This window comes from Cheilinus undulatus, linkage group 12 (genome assembly GCF_018320785.1).
Source record: "Cheilinus undulatus linkage group 12, ASM1832078v1, whole genome shotgun sequence".
In the NCBI taxonomy this organism is placed as follows: Eukaryota; Metazoa; Chordata; class Actinopteri; order Labriformes; family Labridae; genus Cheilinus; species Cheilinus undulatus.
This window is the reverse complement of record NC_054876.1, coordinates 23,761,174-23,779,449: the sequence shown is the minus strand read 5'-3', so window position 1 is coordinate 23,779,449 and position 18,276 is coordinate 23,761,174. Positions and strand designations below refer to the sequence as shown.

Sequence of the window (18,276 nt, the reverse complement as noted above, 5' to 3'; positions counted from 1 at the left end):
GCCCATTCCTGTTCCAACATGACTGAGCACCAGTGCACAAAGCAAGGTCCATAAAGACATGGATGAGAGAGTTTGGTGTGGATGAACTTGACTGGCCTGCACAGAGTCCTGACCTTACCCTGATAGAACACCTTTGGGATGAATTAGAGCGGAAACTGGGAGCCAGGCCTTCTCGTCCAACATCAGTGTGTGACTTCACAAATGCGCTTCTGGAAGAATGGTCAAAAATTCCCATAAACACACTCCTAAACTTTGTGGAAAGCCTTCCCAGAAGAGTTGAAGCTGTTATAGCTGCAAAAGGTGGACCAACATCATGCTAAACCCAATGGATTAAGAATAGGATGTCACTTAAGTTCATATGTGAGTCAAGGCAGGTGAGCGAATACTTTTGGCAATATAGTGTATGATATGATTCAAAAAGATTCAATACGATTCAATAATATTCAATATGATATGATATACTGAGCATATGTAAAAAAATACATTAAAATATAACATGAGACGATACAATTTGATAACATACCATGAGACTGAATATGACCGAGGATAAATGGCTGGATATACGATACCATACAGGATGATATAACAACATTTGGTCCTAAGAGGAACTGGGTTAATGAGGCAAGCTACATGACCATACAATACAACATTATACAACAGCGGGTACACTGCAGGAGAATATCATACAATACGCTGCAATACAATAGGTTTGGATACAGGGCAGATTGCCCAAGTCATGATACGATACATTATGATATGAATTCAGAGGACATGATTCTAGATGATAAGCTACAATATAAGACACAAGACAATGCAATACAATGTGATACTTGACAACTTCATAGGATACGACATGACATGACATGAGGATATGTTACTATACTATCAGATACAACACCTCACAAAACGACATAAAAGGATAGGATATGATATTACACAACCAACGCTATCATGAGACAAATCGAGATAATGTTTCCATGGTATTTCATATTTTTCACTGTAATTTAGTCTTAGTGTAATCATTCTTCACCCTTTAACTTTCTTTCACTGCTTTCTAACAGTATTCCTACATCAGCTTCATCTATTTCATTCAGTGAACTTCATTTTGAAATTACCCTTATTCATGCCATAAACATTATTTTGATGCACCATGAAGAAATGACGCAGTGAATCAAATTGGCAGGGAGAATTATTTATAGTTCATTAATCAAAACACATATTTGGCACCATGGATCACTGATGGTATTATGAGTCAGGACGATGATACACTGCCTATAAAAAGTATTCAACGCCTTGGATGTTGCACCCTTTTATTGATTTTACAAATAAATCATGGACAATATAATTTGGCTTTTTGACAGAAAACAATACAAAAAAAACCTCTCTTTAATGTCAAAGTGAAAATAGATTTCTGCAGAGTAATGTCAATTAAACAAAAGTATGTAATGTAAAATAAGTGACTGCATACATATTCCCCCTGTTTAAAGTGACTGATCTAACTCAACAGACATCCAGTCAATTGGTGCTAGAAGTCTATCAAATTAGTGAAATGAGGATCCCTGTGTGAATGTGTCTCAAGTTATTGTCCTATAAAGACACCAGTATCTGGAAGGTCCAGCCACTGGTTAATCTGTATTCCTGGCAACCATTTCACCATGAAGAAAAAGGAACACTATAAGACACTCAGAGCAAAGGTTACTGAAAAGTGTGAGTCAGGTGATGGACACAAAAAAAATCCATGGCACTGAACATCCCCCAGAGTTGCACTGTTTTATTTAATTGACATTACTATGTAGAAATCTGTTTTCACTTTGACATTAAAGAGGTTTTTGTGGGTTTTTTTTGGTCAAAAAAGGCAAATTGTGTTGACCATGACTGATTTATACGACCAATAAAAGGGTATAACATCCAGGGTTGAATACTTTTTATAGGCACTGTTTGTATCAGTGTTTTTCCTAAATGGTTGTGGTTTTAATCAAATCTTAGCAGAAGCCAAAATAATAATGTAAGTAACTATGCTGGATAAGTGGTTTTTTTTTTATCTGACTTGATTTGGGGGGTTAGTAAAAGGGTTTTGAGTTAGCTTTTCAGATGACAGCCTACCTGGAACATGGAAATGCTTTGGGGCTTGTAGGGAGGAGGTGTACGTGGGTGTGGCACACCTGGGCTCTGGCTGAGTGTAAAAGGGTGAACTCCTGCCACTCTCATTGCCTGCAGTCAGCCAGCCAATCACAGTAAGAGAAACCAAAGCATGAGTGGAAGAAAAGCTCAGGATACCAAACGGAAAGACGCACAGACCGATGAATAACAAGTAAAGTATCTGAGAGTATATGTTTGTGCATATGTGGGTGTGAGTCGATTCAGGGGAGCTGCTCAGAATTCTGGGGCTCCAAACAAGATCCATAACACTGCTGCACCCACTCAAAACACAAAGCATCTTTCCAGTAAGAGACTTCATATTCTGTGTGTGTGTGTGTATGTGTCTGTGTGTGTGTGTTTGTGTGGGACTTGTGTCTTTGCTTGAGTGGGCACATTACCGGGTAGATAACAATGCAGTGGGGAGCCTCCATGGCGACTGTGTGCAGGAGAGTCAGTGAAGGCGGAGCTGGAGGAACGCCTCGTTCTTAACTCAACGCCATCCAAAAGATCCTGGAGAGAGAGATGGAGAGAAAGTGAGTCTATGTGGGGGGTTGCCTTAAGAGTAATGGTCTTCATTTACTAAGTGCAGTACACGCTGTTACCAAGCTAAATTCTAATCGCATCAGGAGCAGTTTAATGTTCTTATTAAACATTGCTGCAGGAATTTTTCTTATTGCGCAAAGACATGATCCACTCACAGATTCTTGGTCAGTCAAGTGTGAATTTTTAAAACATAAGGTATGACTCTGCAGACAACAAAGATTTTTCAGGTTTAAGAAGGAATTAAATTCCCTATTCTGGTATGATGTAAATGTGAAGATTGATATGTGTCAGTATGCTTAATGTGGAGCAGGTTATCCTCACTTGGCATAAATAAGAATTGAAGGCATGAAGAAACAAACAGTGGCTGTTGTACTGTAGGTATCATGGTCAACTTAAAGTCTATAAATCTAAAATTTCAGGGTGATGACTAAATCTTCTGGAGTAAAATGTGTGTTGATTTAATATGTAGGTGCCTCTCTCCTAGAATATCTTGAAAAGCTCATTTACACCATGGTTTAATTCAAAAAGTGAAACTTCTATATATTCTAGATAAATCTCATAAACAGTAAAATATTTCATGACTTTTTTTGTTTTAATGGTCATGATTATGGTTTATAGCTCACAAAAACTAAAAATCCTCAATCTCAATATATTAGAATATCACAAAACATCAGTCCAAAAAAAAAAAGGATTTATAATTCAACAAGGTTGAACTTCTGGAAAATTATGCTCATCTATACAATCAGTATTTGGTTGGAGCTCCTTTTGCAAAAATGACTGCATATGTGACGTGGCATGGAGCCAATCAGTCTGTGGCACTCCTGGGGTGTTAGGAAGCCCAGTTTGCTCTGGTAGCAGCCTTCAGCTTGTCTGTATTAATGAGTCTGGTGTTTCTCATCTTCCTTTTGGCGTTTTAGAGGAAAATAAAACAATGGGCAAGCATTAACAGTTTTGATGGCCCTGGGAAAGTAGCTGTTTTTAAGTCTATTAGTTGTGCTTTTAAGCTTCTGTATTGTTTCTCAGAGGGCAGGAGTGCAAAACAATCATGACCAGGGTGGTCATGTCCTGTTTTGGTCATGTTAAGGCATCATGTGCATCGTGTCTAGAGAAGGCAGAGGACAGCCAATGATGTTCTCCGCTGACCTTATCACTTTTTGAAGGGCCTTCCTGTCAGCAGCTGAGCAGCCAGCATACCACACTGTGAGGCAGTATGCCAGCACACTCTCAATGTTGGAGCCTTCAGAACTGTTAATGTTTGCACATGATTTTATATTCATCTTAGTTCCAATTTTAGTGTAATATCTTAATCCCCAGAGATTCTCTGTGGGATTCAGGTCAGGCCAGTTGGCTGGCCAATCAAACACAGTAATACCACTGTCAGCAAACCAGTTTCTGGTAGTTTTGGCTTCACTGTGGATAATTACCAAGTCCTGCTGGAAAAGAAATCAGTATCTCCATAAAGCCTCTCAGCAGATGGAAGCATGGAGTGCTCTGAAATCTCCTGGTAGATGGCTGACAGACTCTGGACTTGATAAAGCAGAGTGGACCAACAGCAGCAGGTGACATGGCACCCCAAACCCTCACTGACTGTGGGAACTGAAAAATCTGGATTTCAAGCACCTTGGATTCTATGCCTCTATGATCCTCCTCTAGACTCTGGGACCTTGATTTCCAAATGAAATATGCAATTAACTTCACTCTGAAAACAGGACTTTTGACCACTGAGCAACAGTCCAGGTCTTTTTTCTCCTTAGCCAAGATGAGACGCTGAGGACATGTATGGTTCAGAAGTGTCTTGACTCTAAGAACACAACACTTGTAACCCATTTCCTGTACCCGTCTGTGTGTGGTGGCTCTTGACACACTGACTCCAACATCAGTCGACTCCTTGTGACATTCCCCTGAGCTGTTAAGTCTGCTTTGGTTAACAATCCATTGAAGGCTGACTTCATCCCTGTTGATTGTGCGCCTTTTCTTACCACACATTCTCCTTGCAATCAACTTTCCATGAATAAGCTTTGATACAGCCTCTGAGAACAGCCTGCCCTTCCAGCAGTGACCTTCTGTGGCTTACCCTTCATGTGGAGGGAGACAATGATTCTCTTCTGGACAATACTCAAGTCAGCAGTCTTCCCCATGGTTGCAGTTGTCATACTGAACCGGAGTGAGAAAATGAGGGCTCAGGAAATCTTTGCAAATTGGACTTTTTTTTTTTTTTTTTTTTTTTTTACAATATTCTAATATTTTTGAGATAGTGGATTTTTTGTTTTTGAGCTGTAAGCTGTAATCATAAAGATCACCTTGTATGAGATGAATCTAGGATTTATAAAAGTTCATCTTTTTGAAGTAAATCATGGTGAAAAAATTAACTTTTAAATGACATTCTAATTTTTGTGATGCATCTGTGTAGTCACGTTTTTGTTAAGTCTTAAGAGTAAGACTTTTGCTCACTATGATTATGCTTAAAAAGTTGACCACAAGTCTTCGTTATTTATAAAAATGTTATCAACTGCACTTGAAGTACTTCCAAAAAAAATATGAGGTGTGGTACTTACATGAGAGTATGGTGACAAGGAGCCTAGTGACTAAAGAGAGGGAGATAAAGAGTCACTAAAATGACAAAAAAATGAACATTTCTTCATTAAGAGTCATCATATTTCAGAGTTCTGGTCAAATTCTGCATTAAATATTGATACTGCAGGTAAGTGTGTGTACCTGTCCACAGCTGTAACGCTCCAGAGTATCGTCTGAGAAGTGAGTGTGCGCGTGGTCAGCCTGATAAGGGATGATGTCTGGCTGCTGGATGTCATATATGGCTTTGACCCTGGGCAGAGCCGCCAGCTGCTTATAGTTCAACATATCACTATCAGCTTTAGACTGTGTGTAAGACAGAGAGAGTGAGAGAAGGAGAAAGAGAGAGAGTAGAAGACAGAAAGAGAGTACTGAAACTGAGTTACAAACAGGACAATATGAAGTAATGATTATTTAGAAAGAAAGATAGAAGGGAAAAAATATCGGGAAGACAAATTGGGACTTACAAAAACAAACACAGAGATGGGAAGCAAAACTGACAAAATTTGGAAGGCAGACAGAGATGTACTAACAGTCAGAAAAATAAGATGATTTGATGTTGGTCTTTAATAAAGTAGACTGACAGTTTTATTGAATTACGAATAAGAAAAAGAAATGTAACTTAATGGGACAGACGGTTCAGTATTAGAGAGTGTAGCAGGAAGACAGACAGGCAGACAGTCAAGAAGTCTGCTCAGGGACAGATACGGACGACAAAATGAGCTTCAGTGCTCCTGTTACTCTGGATTATATTTTGATTGAAAGCTCTGACAGTGACAGCTGAGGACAAAACCATACAACTCATAGATGTCAGTACTCACACAGATGATTCTGTGAGGGGAGCCGAGCAGAGGAGAGGAGTTAGGAGGAGAAATGGATGCTGTATCTGAGGTTCGTCTCAACTGTGGAGGACAAATGTAACAAACAAGGGAAAAAAAAAAAAAAAAGAAAGAAAAGTTAATGAGTAATGGCATTGCATGAAAACATTCTTTTAAGAAATAGTGATTATCATTGTCAAGATACTACCCAAAGTGTCTGCAGCTTTAAATCTTAACCATTTAATCACACAAAATCCTCCTACAGTGGTGTATTATGAAGAAAGGCTAGGTTAGTTTCTGTAATAGGTCATCTTATGAGCAGGGGAAGAACATGAGGCCTAAATACCCTGACTTTTGACCTCCAAAATCTAAAGAGTTCATCCTAAGTCTTACTTGGAAAATAATTCCCCCTTAAACCTTAAAACAGGGAGATTTTGAGTTACAACATGATCAATTGCAAGTAAAATCATTACATTTGTTTCTCACACTTATACAGTATGCTTTAAATGTCAGATTATTCTTTCAGCCATTATTTTTTGTCTGTATGTCTTCTATCTATTGCATGCAATAACATTTATATTGCTCTCAGAGGTCCCCAAAACATGTCTGTGAAGTCTGTTGCTGAAAAAACACCCCAGTATTGTTTTTTTTTTAGATGTCTAAAACACCTCTGTTCTAGCCCTTCTCAGAACGAGCCGTTTTTGTGTCTGTGGCTTTAAATGTTAATGAGCTGTCTGACCCCACCCCTGACCACACCCCTCTCAGGAAATGGATGTGGCACTCCTGATGTTACAATGTTACAGAGACTTTTATGCAAAGTTAAGGATTTGACTGGGATTCAAACCATCAATCTCCCATATTAAAGTCAGCAGGGTAACCCACTGAGCTATCCAGCATCTCAGCTGGCAGCTGAGAGGAAGATCATGAGAGGAGGGTGGAACTTTCTTCCAAGCGGGGGAGGGCCAACCAAACCTGGGGGCGGGTGCTTACCCCCCCATGAGGTCATGAGGGGAAAACCTGAGAACAGCTTGTTTCAGCACACATTTTCTGAAAGGTGGAGAAAGAGAGGGGGATTGGATTTTTCTGATTCTTGGGGGGTGGTGGACAGGCCAGGGGCACATATTTTTGTCAGAAAAGCCTGAAAAAGTGATTTTGGCATAATAGGTCCCCTTGTAATTGACAGATAAAAAAACAATAAAGGTTAAACAGGTCTGATTTGTGGCTCTTGCAAAGGTATTTTTTCAACAATTTGGCTCTTAGGTTGAGCAGGATTGAATGACGCTGATCTACAGTATCCTACAGGATTTATAAGATTTACAAGTTTTTCCATTACATTAAAGTAAAATTAGTTGAGACAGCAAAGTGAGTAGGACTACTCACTTTGATGATGTCTAAAAGAAAATTTACATGATTATTTTCACATCAGAACAATCTAAGTCTGGAAGCTTTCCTTTTTAATAAGCTGTAATTTTTGTCTATATTTTGTTGTTTTTAATAGCTTTTTGTTATGGGCAAGACGGGGAAAAATACATCTCGCATTCATATAGTACTTCTCTAAAAAAACACTACATTAGTCTTTTTAAGCTCTTCAGAACAATTGGAAAATTAGCTCATTAACCAACATAAAGACATCTGAAAACAAAGAAATTTAGAGAAACGGAGAGAAAAAAAACGAAAGCAGAGAGAAAAACAAGGGGTTATTGGTGTTTTCAATACTGCTTACCCTCAGTTTTCTCTCCAGCCGAGCTGCTTCTTTACACATGGGGTGCCAAACCTCTGAACCTGCATGCATAAACACAAAACACACAAACAGAAAGTCAGATCAGTTTACTTTGTTTATTTTCTGTGGGCACAAGCCATATAGTTTTATGGGATCCTATGAAGGGTACATCAGCCTTTTTCAAGTGCATCAACATCAATCAACAACACACAAACACACCACACACTTGGTCAGGCTGGCTGGGTGTATGGCAGTGGAGGCAGTTTGTCTGGTCTGAGGACAGAGGATGTTAGTCTTCTTGTCTCCATGCACTCAGATAGACAGAGAGGGAGACAGAGTATTATTAGGCACTGTGTCTTGAGGGATGTCAGAGCTGGTTTGCCCAACCACTTTGATCCAGACATAAATATCTTCAATCATGTACATGGTTTAGTTTTCTCTGAGTTTAGTGATGGCCTGACTTTTTCTGTGGTGTAACAACAAGTTTTTGATTCAGTGTGGGCTATCTCTAGTTATTAAATAGACTGCTAAGAGGTTTAGTTCAAATTCATGTCCCCTTTCAGGATTATTGCAATCAATTTGTTAAGCTCTCGAAGCAGAGGTTTAAGAAGCATTTATGTAATTCTTGTTTCAGTCTTCACAAGATGTAGAAAGCAATCAGCAATAACACGCTAAACTTGCGTGCAAATCCAAGAGAAATGATCTCCCTCTAAAAATCAGTGGATGACTCAAAAGCTGAAAGAAAGTAGAAGATATTCACAAAACATGACAAAATTGAAGTGAAGGGTCTGGAAACTTTCTGAATGCACTGTATATAATAATATTATCTTAAGCAGATGTGAGGCAGAAGGTTGTCATGTTCTGGTGTTTTTGGTTTTTGGCTGGAGGCATTACTAAGTAAAACTAGTTTCAGCAATAGTTGCTTACCCAATCTTTAATGTTGTAGTTTATGGTAAAATACAGATACCATTTACACATATGCCTCTGAACTTTTCAAAAATATTTCAGCACAGCTTGCCCCCCATTTGCTCTTTCACTCATCCCTCACAGTGTGAAGTTCTCCCTGTCAGACGAGGGGGTCACGGAAGCAAGACATGGAGCCTAAAGGACACTGGACAAAGGGCACAAGTCTCCAACGATTAAATTAAACAGAAGTGGCTTGACTTTGTGGCTTGCCATAATTCCAGTTTTTGATTTTACATGAATGTTATGAGTAATTGGGAGAATTTACTGTATCAACAAATGAGTAGGAAAGAACGTACTGGAGGGCAGAAACCTAATGAAGCAGCTTCCTAACGTACATAAAGATCAAACTGGTGGTGCAGCCGTCACCCCCTCTGACTTGCCTGCTGATGAGTTTTCCTGAATATTTTCTGGCCACTATTACACATAGGTTTGACTTTTTGTGAAAATGTTTCTCGGAAGGAAGGGAGGAAAAAGAAGTCCTGATAATATCAGGATAAGTGCTGGTTGTGCTCGCTTTTGAACTGACCTCACATGAACATTAACAACATTAACTGAGGTCAAGACAAAGGTCAAAATAGAGATGAACGAGATGATCTGAGAGAGGAGAGGGGAATGACAAAGGTGGAGAGGAAATTGCCTTGAAAAGCAAAAGAGGACAGGGAATAAGAGGCCATTATATTGCATTCATAACAATAAAGCTCTAATGTCAGGATGTTGTATGAATGTAAATCTGATAGCCAGAATGACAGTAATATTTCCGCTCTGAACACATACACACACTAATTTTCTCTGGCCTCAGGGCATCGCTGGCTAACAGAATGAACTCCGTTAGCTGATCATGAGTCTAATATACAATCTGTATCAACACCATAAATCTGACCTGCACAAAAACAAGCACGGACACACAGAGGCACAGAGAGGGAGACATACACACATGCAGAAACCGCACACACAAAATCAATACAGTAGACAGGAAGCATGCGTGGTGATTCAGTGCACCCCCGTCCCACCCACGCGCCCTAGCTCTGCTGCTGAACAGATGTATGGCCTTGGACTCTGGATCCTTTATCTCCCGCTAAGAAGAATCTAAATGGTGCAGAGTAACGCTATTTAATCCAAACACAACACATCGCTTTAGAGAAAATTAGCTGCGAGGAATCTGTCACAAAATAAGAAAATGAATGAATCGCTCCTTGTATTATATAACATATTGAAGACCGATGCCTCAATCATACAGACTCATTTTCCCAACAAACAACTTCATGTCAAATAAGGTTGGTGGACAAGGTTGGTCTCTTCAAGTTTACTGGTGATATTCAAAATCTGGGATGAAGGCAGCCAATGAAAACTAGAAAGCAGTACTGATGTTTGTACTTTAATCTTTTTAAAATCAAAGCTCTAAAGCAGCACATATTTAAACAGGCCTTGGCATTTCCTTTTTTTTGTTTTGTGCTGCCACCAGGAACAGTACACAGATCAGGCTAATAAAACTGTTTAGTTAAGGATTTTCTTCTATAAAAACGTCGTCCAAATCTGACCTTTTTTCTGTAATATATGGTACTTTTTCTTTAAGTCTTTGGTTGGATCATACCTAAACAGTTTACTTAATATAAGTACAGAATGAATTCTCTCCCCTGGGAATGCTCAGTCTAAAATGTTAAATTGAGGGTCACTACTTTCAGACTTTAGGCCCTAATGCATAATCCAAATTTGTTGCTCAGATCTTGTTTTTTTTTTCTTTTGGTAAAATCAAGTTGTTTTAAGTGTGACCTGTGTAAGAGTGTAGACTGAACTAGCCAAGGTTCTAAACTGGTTTGCACGCACATAAGAACATCAGATTTAAAATCTTCACACTCAGCACAGTGTTGAAGTGAACCTGGCAACCACTAAAGTAAGCATGGCTTACAGTTTCTTGTCGTGGAAATGGATGTGCTGTGGAAACCAGAGAATCAGATGATACTGAAGAGGAGAAAGAAGAAGTACAGTCAAAGTTTTCGTAATGGCTTTTTGTGGACTGTTACATTTCGGGGACACAGAGTTGGAGCTGAGAGGGGTGGGACTAATGCTTAACTTGCTTTGTCAAAAGATATTGCCTCCAAAATTCTAGGATGTCAAGGGATGTTGAAGATCTGCCAGAAATTCTCCACAAGGCAAGAGATCCATTTCAGAAGACCTAGGCTGAGTCCTTTTTCTATTTTTTGTTGTTGACAGTATTTACATGAACAGAAGTGACGACAATACAGGTGAATGTAGGTCCTGTACTGCTCTGGCCTCCTGATGGCCATCCTCAGGCCCATGCCCAATCTCTCAAAGTATCCTCCCAGCTGCCCCCTCCATGACGTCTGGACCATCCAGGCACCCAGTATGTGGTGAGCTGGATCAGACCTGAGGAAGAGCGCCAGGTGCCCGCAAAAGGTCAGCTGCCGTTCTCGTGTCAGGCAGCTGACCTTTACCATCCTCACTCTCTTGAGCATGTCAGCATTAGACACTGTCTAGCCAAAGAGACCTAAAAATGCGCTGAAGAGTAATCACGCAGGAGTCCAGCTGGCACCTTTGGCCATCAGTCAACATCTAGACCTCACAAGAATATAATGAGACCGGGAGAACCAAGGATCGAAAGCATGCAAACTGACTTCCGTCCACATGCTCAGACACCAGGAACGCCACTGTGGTGCTCAGCGAACCCATCACCCCATGTGTGATTCTAGGTCTGCAGTTGATCTCAATACAGGACATTTTTAAAAATGCCTGTGGATTAAAAGGACCATAAAACATTGAAACAACATTTAATTATAATATTCAACTGTTGGTGTAATTTTCAAATCTTGCTGATAATCTGCAAGGCATTCTAGGAGATTTTTACCTTTCATAAGTTTGAAGAGTGTCTCTGGATAACCTACATTTGAATGCCCCCCAAGCACTTCTTCTGTCCTTCAATTTCAAAATAAATCTGGACACCCAAACCTTGAGATGTGAAAGCACTAAATGCAGTGGCAAAGCTTAGTGTTAGGGACAAGGGGTGTATTGGGATTCAGATGCTATCTACCTCAGGAGGTGTGTAGAAGTTGGGCTGTATTGCCCGCTAACAGGGTCAAGTTCAAGAGAGAGTGCATGCACTCTAATTAGACTTCAATAATGTGGAAGAAGTGACCTGTATCTGATTTAAGACCACACTGAATAGTAGCTAAAATCTTAATTAAAATAATTAAGTTCCATGGGAATTGTGTCATCAAGGCAGCTATGGAAAAATTAGATCTGAATAATATATGGGCAAAAAAATATAAATCAGGCTTGGGTAACAATTATATAATCTTTTATTTAGACTCTAAAATCATTGAGGGCGAGCGCTCATTTACAATGATGTCGGGCAGATAAAGGAAAAATGCATGATAAACAATAAAGAATATAGCAAATATGACAAACATATTCTATACATATAAAGTGCAGTAACAAGATAGAAAAAGACATAATACCAATTAGAAATGGAACAGTAAAGTCAACTAAAACAGGTGCAATCAGAAGACAAGAAATTCTGAATTGTCTGCAGTCTAAACATAGCATGGATTAAATTCTACCAGGCTTGAAACCCTTGGAAAGTTATTAATCAAATTATTTGATAACAAAGAGTCGAAATATACTTTCATTGGTTTTTCTCTGCTTCTAGTTTCCCTTTCGGCATTGAAAAAGGACTTCACCAACATGTTGATCTCTGGTGACTTGTTAGTTGATTTTGTATTGTGTTACTTGTTTTGAAAGAGAGAGAGAAAAAAACGTATGTTTCAGAGGACCAGAGCATACCAAATTGTTGTGTCAAAGTACAGCTGAATTGGCTTTCAAAAACTTGAGCCATGCTGGATATCAAAAACCAAATACAGAAAATCAAACCTAATTTCATCCATCTATCAAACCAGCCATCTATGATTTCAATAAGTACATTAATGACTTCTTAAACAGAAGACCATACACACATCCAAACACAAACACACATGCACCATTTGTTATTCTAAGCATGCATCATGAGATTGATTGCAAGCGTGTGAACTCTTGTGTGTGTGTGTGTGCACGTGTGGTGTGTGCGGTAATTGAGTGTGTCTCACAAGGGTGATTGCTCAGCCGTCCTACATGTCTGAAGCCATCAAAAGGACTGAATGTAACCTTGGGGCAGCTTGCTGGAGCTCAGCAGACACATACGTGCTTTTACATGCAGACACGAGTGTGCAAACATGCATCCAAGCAAATACACTTAGGATACATGGGAAATGACATGCGCATGCTTTTACAGGCGTAGCTTAAAACACGCACACATGAGAAGAGTTCAGGTGAAATATGCAAATGCTTGTTTTTACTGTTCACTGTGAGCAAGCGAGCAGCAGAATGTCAATGAGGTGAAACAGGAGAAGTCAAGTTGTGTGGCGACTCTGGGAGGCTGTGTGTCAGCCATGTGTTACGCTACAGTAGCTCTACAGCTAATCTGGACTCAACATAGTGTGGCCGAATTATCTGTGTTACACAAAGTGTCTGTTTAGAACCACGGTGCTGTTTGCACTGCTTCTCTAGGGGGAGTTATTTGAATTTATTTGACTATTCCAGTTTTATCCTAAATAAACATCTGTGTAAATATTAACTGCAGGGTTCTCATGTTCCTGTGTGATGTGCCTACAGAAAAACATTTCCCACAGTATTTATATGCAGCTAGTTTACATTAAAATCATATATTTGCAAGGAAATGCTGCTCATTTTACTTTAACAGATCTGACATGCAAAGTTAGTTAAACACATCTGAATGCCAAATTCACTTATCGACAGCCTTCCACATGGTTGATGGAATGTGTTGACACAGACTACATTCTTTATTTTATTATAGCACCTTTTAATCTTTCTAAATGCGGCATGAACATCAATATGTTAATACTGTATTTTCCGCACAGCCAACAATTTATCTTGTTGTTGCTTCAATAAAACAGCAATTAAATTGATTTTTACTGTAGGTATGCAGGTGCATCCAAAAATTTAGAGTATTATGGAAAAGTTAATTTTCCTGTGTTTACTTCAGAAAGTTACATTTCCATATATTCTAGATTTATCCAATATAAAGTGAAAGATATCAAGACTTTCTTTGTTTTAATCTTGATGATTATGGCTTACGGTTCACAAAATTAAAAATCCACTATCTCAAAATATTATAATATTGTTGATAAGTTGAATTTGCAAAGCTTTGCTGAGCCTTCGTTCTCTCACTCTGGCTCAGTACACACAACCACTTTCATGGGGAAGACTGCTGACTAGACAAATGTCCTGCAGACTGTTGCACCAGCCATGCGCAAGTTCTGCCTTAAGTTATAGTTTGAAGTCCACACTAAACCCTATGTTGAAACTAGTTAAGTTATAACTTCAATTGTGTCATTGTTAAGTTGCATCATAGAGACGTAAGGTTGATCTTAACTAGTAGAGATTTATGCCCAACAAACCAAAATATTGTCGCAGATATGACGTTGTTTCTTACCTTAACCAATCACTGAAAAGCGTTTTTTAACCCCGTGTTTGCTACAGATGCTATCGGCTAAAAATAACATATGCTAACTGCCGTTAATCTTTAAACAGCATCCAGTGTGGATGAAAAATATGACAAGGCATTTTGCCTATGTGAGTTTTGTAAAGCCTACAGCCTAAACCTACAGCCAGTATAAAACAACAACACTGATATCAAGTGGTGAAATTGCTAATAACACAAGATAATTTAACAGTGGATGCGGAAATTATCTTGAAAACAACAGTTAATGATAATGGAGAACACCGTGCTGACTCCCAATTTCCGGTAAAATCCTCAACTACTTGACACCCTCCGGGTTATCACGTCTTTTAGAGCTATCACCATGACAGCCATATTCTACGGAGGACTTCACACCATGTAGGGATTAGGTGTAAGATTGAAGTTTTAACTTAAGCCTACCTTGAAACTATCACAGCTGGTGCAACACCTTAAATGTTAGGAGAGCGTAAACTCCGTCATAAGTAAGAACTTACGTTCAAACTAGGCTACATTTGAACGTACGCACAGCTGGCACAACCCATAGCAGAAGACAATCAGAGTCCCCCTCCACAAGGAGGGCAAGCCACAGAAGGTCACTGCTGAAAGGGCAGATTGTTCTCAGAGGCCGTATCAAAGCTTATTCATGGAAAGTTGACTGAAAGAGAAAAAGTGTGGAGAAGGTGCACAAGCAACAGGAACGAGCTCAGCCTTCAGAGGGTTCCTGGACAAAGCAGAACCAAGAACTTAGAGGGGCTTCACAAAGAGTGGACTGAGGCTGGAGTCAGTGGATCAAGAGCCAGCACACACAGAAGTGTCCCTAAAATGTCATGTTTCTTGTGTAGAGCCACTCCTGAACCACAAACATCATAGTCAAAAGTTCTGTTTTCATATTAAAGGGGCTCTATGTAAGATTTTTGCTTTAAAACTTCACACTTTTGAGTATATAATGGTGCGCACTTTATCCCGATGTGAAGAATGAGGCTCTTCGTGTCTTCCTTGTTTGCCTGTATAAGCCTATGGAGTCATTTCTCTGTAAAGAATTTGAGCCGAATTTTCTGCGAAAACTCAACGGAAGTAACGTCAGGTACTACGTAAGGCACACACCCCCTTGCTCTGTTTATACCTGACAACAGCATGTTGAATGGAGAAGGCTGCTTCCGCGAGTAAACGACCGGCTAGCTCAGCCCAAACACCCACACAAACTCCATGAAAACATAAAAAACGAAGGTAGTTTTATCTGCTGAAGCCCGTCAAGCTTAAAGAGAGTGTAACCGACGCAGGGGGAGATCAAGGATAAATATCGGTGGAGCATTTGAGAAATAGAGGGAGCTTTGCTCGGCGCTTGGGATAAATACCGATCCAGAGATGGACGTCTTTCTGATGAAAAGGTAAGGCATCACTCTGGACCATGAAATACAATGTGGTGTTTTATGTTGTATAAACCATATGCTACATCACGTTAGCTTGCTTACGAAGATGCTATCTAAACAACAAGAATGTAATCTTGCTCATTTAGTGTTTTCCGGACAATATTGCATCTTTTTCTAGCTTCCTGGCACTGGACTCAACTTACTGAGTTTATTTTTTGATACTTAATTTGTAAAATATCTTCAACACATAATGTCAGCTATCTGATATCTGCGGTCAAAGCACCATTATCAGAGCAATGCTAGCCCGGTTGCTTCTGCTCTAAAACGCGTCTCATTCAATACACTTTACACACCAAAAAGACAATAAAATTGGTCAATTCTGCACTAAGTAGCGAAGTTGTTCATTCATAGAAATGGTCGCGAAAATATTGTCCTTTTTTAATCGCCTCATATGAACCAATATTTAATTTTGTGCCGTGTTCGCACCAGACGTTCAAATATACTTTATTCATTTTCATTTTTAGTTTTCGGAACTTTTAAGTGTTACTGCACTTACCTCCTCTGTATAAATGATGCTGTTAAATCACCTTGGTCTGCGTGTGTATCAGCCGATAAACTGGAGGCTCGTTCATGAGCAAGGAGCGCGCCATTGAGGGCGGGCAACACAATGTTGTTGTTGTAGTTTGCCTAATGGCCGGCGGTGTCACTACACTAATATTTTTCTAAATCTTGCATAGAGCCCCTTTAAAGTAAATTTAGCATTTCATTTGGAAATCAAGGTACCAGTTTTATAATATCAGTGTTTTTACAAATCACCCCAATATAGAAAACCTAAACTACTAAAACTACCCAGTGGTTTTTCTTTACATTGCACAAATTAAAACCCAGCCCCACTGCCTCCTGTTCCTCTAATTCCCCCTATTGAAAAAAATGTGCGTCGGGGTCCATGGAGAGCGAGTAAGTAAAACAAATGAACAATAGAGTATAGAGTCTAAATAAATAAATAAATAAATAAAGGTATACAATTTTACCAATTAAAGTATTACAAATGAAAGTAAACAAGCTACTTCCTCTACCATGAACTACGTGTACTGCACATCTACTTTCCTCATGCAGTTCTTTTTCCAACAAAACGAAGGTGTCATAGTAAGTCATGGTAAGAGCAGAATCTGCTCCTCACTCATCAATCAATCATGCAGCCGTCCACGCAGAAGCACAACCGAGCCTTACCACGGAAAAACGTCACACACCCAAACCATGCACACTGGGTCCATTACGTTCTATTTGTATTTACTGCAAAACAAATAATAGAAAGTGGCAAATTGTTTCATTCTGCTATGAAAATAAGCAGTGAAGATGGACCTGTGGCTCTGTAAGTTCAAAATCACTCTGGATCCATCCATCCTGACAGAGCACTTCTTACGGCACCAGCTGCGCCAAGTTGGAGAGATGGAGAGCAACGTTTAGGACAAACTCACACTTGGCAATCTGTACTGTGCCTTAATCCAGTGTCTGTTAGGTGACTGAGCACAAATGTATCCCTTTATCTACTATATTTCCATGGTTGATATCCACATGGACAAAACAGGCAAATCATGGTGTTTATATTGAGGATGTGGCACGAGAGAGAGAGAGTGAGAGAGAGGGAGGAGGGCGACTGAGCAGGAAACGGTGGGAGCAGATCTGAATCATCAATCATCACACTGCTTCCTCAGATTAGAAGTTTTGCCGTGGTAAACCTTGAACTTCATGTCACAAATATTGCTGCGTAATCTGCACTGTATTTTGAAAAAATAGAGCACTACCTTCGACCACTTCCTATCAGCCCTACTTGTTATGTTGATTCAGTTAGCTGCTGCCGACGTCATCACTCTCGTGCATGCAATGCTGTGTTCACAAACAGAATGGAAAATTGACTACTCTTCCACTCTCTTGCAGTCACAAGGATGTGTTTAGGTACCAACATGGTACCATGTGATTTTACGTGAATCAGTACTCGGGAGCAACAACAGAATTTGGTCAGTACTCCAAATGTTGTTTCAATGTTTTATGGTCCTTTTAATCCACTAGCATTATAAAAATGTCCTGTATTGAGATCAACTGCAGACCTGGAAGTACCAAATTCCCTATGTTGGTCCACTGTGCTTTGTCAAGTACAGGGTCAGTGCTGTCAGCCATCTAACAGGAGATTTTAGAGCACTTCATGCTTCCATCTGCTGGTATGCTGATCTACTGAGTTCCTTTTCTAGCAGGACTTGGCGCCTGTCCACAGTGAAGCCAAAACCACTAGAAACTGGTTTGCCCATCGTGATATTGCTGCATTTGATTGGCCAGCACACTGGCCTGACCTGAACCCCATAGAGAATCTCTGAGGAAATGTTAGGAGGAAAGTGAGAGAAACCAAACTTAACAATACTGACGAGCTGAGGGCTGCTATCAGGGCAACCTGGGATTCATAACACCCTAGCAGTGCCACAGACTGGTTGGCCAAAAGATACAACAACTTTGTGCAAAAGGAGCTCCAACTAAATACTGAGTGCATACATAAGCATAGTTTTCCAGAGGGTCAACATATGTGTATTACAACTTCCTTTTTTTAGACTGATGTTTGGTGATATT

At 39.7% G+C, this 18,276-nt stretch overlaps 1 protein-coding gene across 2 annotated transcripts in view; it reads right to left on the bottom strand.

Moving 5' to 3' along the window:
* The window catches only part of LOC121518803 (actin-binding LIM protein 3-like), a 72,092-nt gene that overhangs the window by 20,439 nt on the left and 33,377 nt on the right, over positions 1–18,276 (bottom strand). Inside the window, exons 8-13 of one of the 2 annotated variants that reach the window (XM_041801425.1) lie at positions 7,795–7,853; positions 6,075–6,155; positions 5,398–5,559; positions 5,238–5,267; positions 2,538–2,649; positions 2,104–2,211 (exon numbers count right to left, since the gene is read on the bottom strand). In XM_041801425.1, the coding sequence (XP_041657359.1) occupies positions 2,104–2,211; positions 2,538–2,649; positions 5,238–5,267; positions 5,398–5,559; positions 6,075–6,155; positions 7,795–7,853 (552 nt within the window). The remainder of the gene's footprint in view (positions 1–2,103; positions 2,212–2,537; positions 2,650–5,237; positions 5,268–5,397; positions 5,560–6,074; positions 6,156–7,794; positions 7,854–18,276) is intronic. The other variant, XM_041801426.1, reaches the window with a different exon arrangement.